This window comes from Pyrus communis, chromosome 1, assembly GCF_041283825.1.
Source record: "Pyrus communis isolate YQ-2024b chromosome 1, ASM4128382v1, whole genome shotgun sequence".
Lineage (NCBI taxonomy): Eukaryota > Viridiplantae > Streptophyta > Magnoliopsida > Rosales > Rosaceae > Pyrus > Pyrus communis.
The window spans coordinates 11280215-11286336 of NC_142565.1; the positions used below are offsets into that span (position 1 = coordinate 11280215).

A 6122-nucleotide genomic window follows, 5' to 3' on the forward strand; every position below is an offset into this window, starting at 1 on the left:
TTATTGCTAGCCCATTGTGAGGTTTAGCCCATTTTTTTACCCCATTAGTTTAGATAATATCATTTGTTCAAGAAAAATAAATAACCTACTAATAATTTTTACGGCAAAACTGAAAAAAAAAAAAAAAAAAAAGATAAATTAGGGTTTAGAGTAAAAAATTTGGTCTTTAATAAATATGAGAAAAATAATCCTACGATCTGGTGATATTCTTCTTCACTTGTAAGTTAGAGGCCTTAGACTTGAATCTCGTAGATGATAAATTTAATACCAAATTATATTATCCATTGTGTGGCTTGAGTACTTTCATTGTGGGCAATAGCCTTGTGTATTGGCTCCAAATTAATTCCAACCCCTCCAGCCAACCTTGGGCAATTAGGCTACGGGGAGCCCAACCAAGAGGTCAAGTGGAAATCCAAGGTTGGAGCGTTTGGATTGATGTGACGTCAGGCTGTTGGCCACGTTCTAGAAAAATTGACGTCAAGCACGAGGACAACACGTGAGCATGGGGCACGTCTCTGACAACATTTTAGACGGTGAGGCCCGCGTGGCAGCCCACTTAGTTATGGTGAGAGGATTAAACATATAGGTCGATTGGGTTTATAGCTTTAGTGGTAAGTTACTTGCTTTCCCGTTTATGGTATGAGTTCAAGTAAACGTACATAGGTTGACTGGGTTTATAGCTTCAGTATTATGGTACTTCCCACATTTACGGTAAGAGTTATACTCTCGATTTTCTTTTGATAAAACTCCTTAAAATAGGAGATATATTTAACTTTTGATACTATTCATGATCTGATTTTCTTGACATAGAAAAAGTAAAAAGTAAAATTTCTAATAACATGGAAATTAAGGTGTATAATGAAGAAATTTCATAACCGCATTGATCAGCCCAGATTTTATTTGTAACAAGACACAGTCAACAGTTTAGGAATGTTTAATCCACGAGGAAAATATAGTTGCCATATATTTGGCATGCAAGCAACCCACACACAAAAGCCACAAGCTTGCCTACGAATATTGCAACTAGTCACGCGGCCACAAACTTTCTACCTTAGTAATGTTATAATACACGTTTGCTTATTAATACTATAATCTAAAATTTAAATTAACGTTCATTCATACTATAACACGTAAATTAATAATGTCAATATCCCGTCACATACATTTTTCCGAAATTTTTTCTTTATTATGCAATGAATCATCATAAAAAATGTTGCTTGATCTTTGCATGTGTGTGGTTGACTTGAAAATCAGCTTTTGTCATCAGCCCCTCCAACTTGACAAGTGCCACAGTGCCAACGAATCCAAGGCATAGATTCTATACTCCTTTATTATTTACTACATAAATATAATTTATTCCCTCCTGCAATTACATTCCATAAACAATATTCTCAATTAAAGTCACAGAGAGAATATAACCAACAAAAAAACAAAAATCAGTGAGAGAATTGCAGAGAGATGGATGCAGTGCAGATTGTGAAAAGTTCACCATCTCCTTCCCATGACGGAATTCGTATTGTGAGGGGAGCAATAAGGCTGTTTGCAGTATTTGTAGTGTTTTTGGGCACTCTTTTTATTTGGTTCATGATGCCTACCAACACTTTTAAGCAGACTTGGCGACCTCAAATCAGACGAAAGGCTAACTCAAGTACCTTTTTGGGATCAGCAGGTTCAAATAATTGATTAATCTTGATTAAATTCTTTTGAATGATTTTGTTAAATGTTTTCTGATTATGTTATGTATTTTTTTTTTTTATTACAAACGATATTATATACTAATTATTTGTTCTGTATTTATATAAGCAGGTGCAAATCTTCTGGTGTACACATTTCCCATTTTGTTCATTGCGGTGTTGGGTTGTGTCTATCTTCACCTGGGAAACCAGTTGAATGATCGTAAAATGGAAAGGTGCGTGACATAAGTGAATCAGTAGGAAAAATGTTTTTTTTTTTTTTAATCAGTTGATGCTTATATTGTTAGACTGTGAATTGAAGATTAGATTATTGATTTTTGTCAAAATGTGTAATTCATATTCACAGTCTCACAACATAAACGATGATTTATTGACGATAGAAAATTGGCATAACATTTTTCTTGTTGTTTGATTTCGATTATTAGCAGAAGCAATGACAGAAAGAAGAAGCGATTTGCAGTATGGAAACAGCCTATTTTGGTAAAAGGCCCCTTAGGAATTGTTTCTGGGATAGAGCTGGCCTTCTTCGCCATGTTCGTTGCACTCCTGATTTGGTCATTCTCAATGTATTTGCAGAGCAGTTTTGCTAAAATCTCAGCAGCAAGGCACCCCGATGAACAAATGTAAGACCAATCTACTAATGCCCTAGCTTCTGTCGCACTCCTACAGCTATGAATTATGCACCCCTCCCCCAATCCAAAGCCCTTGAAAATTATAAAGAACAATTTGGAGTCCTAATCTACACTAAGGTTAAGCTCATCCCTTCCCTTTAATATACATAATAACGATTGTTAAAAAAAAAAATTAGAGTGCCAAGATGTAAACTAGAATGAACGGATTAAAGCACAAATTTTTCTCTTTTTACATACTCCTATTTATTTTTATTCATTGGTGCATTTTTAATATTTATTTTTTCTAGTCAAAGGCTAAAAATAAACACAAACATACCGAGAGAGAGAAAAAAGTGTGCAGAAGCTGCTTCTCATCCGGAATTGTGGTAAAACTTGACATTAATTAAATAAAATAGTACATTTAATAAGGATTAACTAATTTTTTGTGTGATAATGTTGCCAGATGGAAACCTAAATTGGAGAGTGCAGCATTGATGCTAGGGCTTGTGGGGAACATATGCCTCGCCTTTCTCTTCTTTCCCGTGGCACGTGGCTCTTCGGTTCTGGCACTGTTTGGACTCACTGCTGAATGTAGCATCAAGTACCATATATGGCTTGGACACATAGGCATGACACTCTTCACAGCTCATGGCCTTTGTTACATCATCTACTGGGCTGCTACTAATCAAATTTCCCAGGTAATTTGTTCACACTATATAGTCTATATTCACTTAGTTGTTTTCTTTTTCTTTTTCTTTTTGAGAAAATATAAGAGAACATTGAAATTGAAAATTTTGATTCCAAGTGAGATTTGTGCCAAGTAACCTTTTTTGCTAGAGTTTATTTGTTTCTTATTTGGAATATTAATTTTGATTTGAAATGGTCAAGATAGTATTGATCTATACAAAGTAAACAGACTGATTTATTAACAGATTTTGATGGTAAATGGCAAAATGAAACATAATTGAGTTTGAAGTAGTCAAGTGAGACTCGTTTAAGAGGATATTAATGTGATTAAGCCTTTTAAATTGTCTCATGTAAATAATTTCGATGCATTTTTAAAAGATTTAACTTTCAATTAGTACCCAATAGTTTTTATAAATACTGTAGCCAAATCCTTTTTTCTTGGACGGATCTTGGCAAACGTATTTTTATGACGAGATAATTTATCAACAACAAAATTATCCTATCACAAAAAAAAAAAAATTAAGAAAAATTAAGAAAAAAAAAATTTTCAACTAAACATTGAACTCATTACAAATATATTGTCCTAGTATTCAAATGAGAACGAAGGTTGACCAAAATGCTAGGACGCGAAAGTGATACCAAACTGGTTTATAAGATTAAAGAATGGTGGTTTGACTTTGTCCATGCGCCCAAGAGCTTTGGTAAATGATTTTGCTCATAAAAAGTTGTAAATAAAATAAAGTAAAAGAGAAAGAGAAAGAGAAAGAGAAATGATTAATGTACTATGGACCTATGTTTTTCTCCTTTTGCAGTACTTCTCTTTTCTACATTGCATACATGTTCTTGACCATCACTAAGGTGTTGTGATCTGTTTTGTTTTAATGCAGATGATAAGATGGGATAAAATTGGTGTATCAAACCTAGCTGGGGAGCTGTCTTTGCTCCCTGGACTGATCATGTGGGCAACTACCATCCCTCGCATTAGGCGTCAAATGTTTGAGCTCTTCTTCTACACTCATTATCTTTACATCCTCTTCATGATCTTCTTTATCCTTCACGTTGGCATTACCTATACTTGCATTATGCTCCCCGGTTTCTACCTTTTCCTGGTCGATCGTTTCTTGAGATTCTTACAATCCCAAACAAGAGTGCGATTAGTCTCTGCACGTGTTTTACCAGGCGAAACCATAGAGCTCAACTTGGCCAAGACCCCAGGTAACACTTTTGAAGTACTTATGCAAAAATGTAAACAAAAAGTCTAACATGTTATATTGCCAGAGAACGAAGATTTTTATTTGACTTTGTAGTCCAGATTAATAGACAGATATGCTTACAATGAAGAAATCTGATTTCTTATGAATACTTAGTCTCGTTTTCCCCATGTTCTTTTATATGGTTAGGGCTGAAATATAATCCAACAAGCATCATGTTCATAAATGTACCTAGTATTTCCAAGATGCAGTGGCATCCTTTCACTATTACTTCCAACAGTAGTTTGGAACCAGAAACGATCAGCACCGTTGTCAAAAGTGAAGGAAGTTGGACAAAGAAGCTTTGTCAAATGGTTTCATCCCCTTTTCCAACCGATCAGATTGGGGTCGCCGTAGAAGGGCCTTATGGACCTGCTTCAACTCAGTTTTTAAGGTTTGTAACACAACGAAACAAATAATTCCCTAATTCTACTTTCTAAATTTCAGTCTTTTACAAATATTAACGAGTACAAAGTTAATGAATGAGATCTATTCTGTAGGCATGACACCCTTGTGATGGTGAGTGGAGGCAGCGGCATTACCCCATTCATATCCATAATCCGAGAGCTCCTCCTGCTGAGCACATCATTCAAATGCAAAGTTTCGAACGTGATCCTAATTTGTGCATTCAAAAACTCATTGGACCTCACCATGCTAGACCTCATTCTTCCAATGTTCAGCACCTCAATCGACATGTCCAACCTGAACCTCCAAATCCAGGCCTATGTGACAAGAGAGACAGAACCAAAAACAGATGGCTCGAAGCCCGTTCAATCCATATGGTTCAAACCAAATGCAACAGATGCACCTGTATCACCAATTTTGGGAACAAATAACTGGCTCTGGCTAGCCTTCATCATCACATCTTCCTTCATCATGTTCCTCATCTTGATTGGGATTATTACGCGATACTACATTTACCCCATTGATCACAATTCGAACAAGATATTTCCCTATTCTATAAGAGCTGTGCTTAACATGTTGGTTATATGTGTTGCTATAGCCTCAACAGCTAGTGGAGTAGTTTTATGGAACAAGAAAAAGAATGCTACGGAAAATAAGCAGATTCAGAACATGGAAGGGCCATCACGAATGGGGACACCACAGTCACTGTTTTACAATGCTGGTAGAGAGTTGGAAAGCCTTCCCCAACAGTCTCTTGCACAAGCAACAAATGTGCACTATGGTGAAAGACCAGACCTGAAGAGTAAGTCATTTTACTGTCACACTTATATACTCAAAAAGAAAACCAGACCTCAAGGGGGCTCGAATTTGGATGTATGAAGTGGCACACTATCCAGGCCAACTAGCCTAACCCACGTTTGCTTTATTTTAATTTTGGTTTTGCAGAGTTGATATTTGAGTGCAACGGATCAAGTATTGGAGTTCTTGCGAGTGGTCCAAAGACATTGAGGCATGAAGTTGCAACTATTTGTTCATCAGGTTTGGCAGAAAATCTGCATTTCGAGTCAATCAGCTTTAGCTGGTGATCGACTAAAAGCATTTCTACGCATAAAATAAAAGTATAGTTGAAACTTTTGTGTATTTTTTTTATGCATATGTCCTAATTTTTTTTGGGATTTCAAAACTGTCATGGTAAATGTACAAAGTAGCAGTATAGCAATGAAAAAAAATGTTCTGGTGTTGTTTATTTGTCTTTCTTCCTTATTAATGTTGAACGAGTGAAAATTACAGTTTTAACAAAAATGGACAGCGTAAACTCATGCATTGAATAAATTAACCGTAAATTGAGGATATTTTGACATGAACTGAATTACTTCAGTTGAGTTGACACAAGATACTTGTAACTCAAATAGTTCAACACTTTTACATCTAGCTACACCAAAAGTTATGTAAAAGCGTAAAAAACTTATTTGTTC

General features: G+C 35.6%; 1 protein-coding gene across 2 annotated transcripts; it reads left to right on the top strand.

Moving 5' to 3' along the window:
* The first annotated feature begins 1388 nt into the window (after positions 1-1388).
* LOC137719426 (ferric reduction oxidase 2-like) lies at positions 1389-5893 on the top strand. 2 transcript variants are annotated; one of them, XM_068458463.2, is made up of 8 exons: positions 1389-1669; positions 1807-1909; positions 2120-2317; positions 2769-3003; positions 3880-4207; positions 4393-4636; positions 4743-5449; positions 5593-5893. In XM_068458463.2, exons 1-8 carry the CDS (start codon positions 1459-1461, stop codon positions 5730-5732), a joined length of 2166 nt encoding a protein of 721 aa, XP_068314564.2. In that variant the 5' UTR covers positions 1389-1458; the 3' UTR covers positions 5733-5893. The 2 variants fall into 2 exon arrangements, with proteins under 2 accessions (XP_068314564.2, XP_068314565.2); XM_068458464.2 differs by having other exon boundaries at positions 2123-2317.
* The last annotated feature ends 229 nt before the right edge of the window (positions 5894-6122 follow it).

What these genes read in the sequence shown, in the direction of transcription:
- LOC137719426 (XM_068458463.2), top strand. Translation starts at nt 1,459, where the DNA reads ATGGATGCAGTGCAGATTGTGAAAAGTTCACCATCTCCTTCCCATGAC. An exon ending in CTACTAATCAAATTTCCCAG is followed by an intron (nt 3,004 to 3,879) that starts GTAATTTGTTCA and finishes GTTTTAATGCAG; the next exon opens with ATGATAAGATGGGATAAAAT. An exon ending in CAACTTGGCCAAGACCCCAG is followed by an intron (nt 4,208 to 4,392) that starts GTAACACTTTTG and finishes TTATATGGTTAG; the next exon opens with GGCTGAAATATAATCCAACA.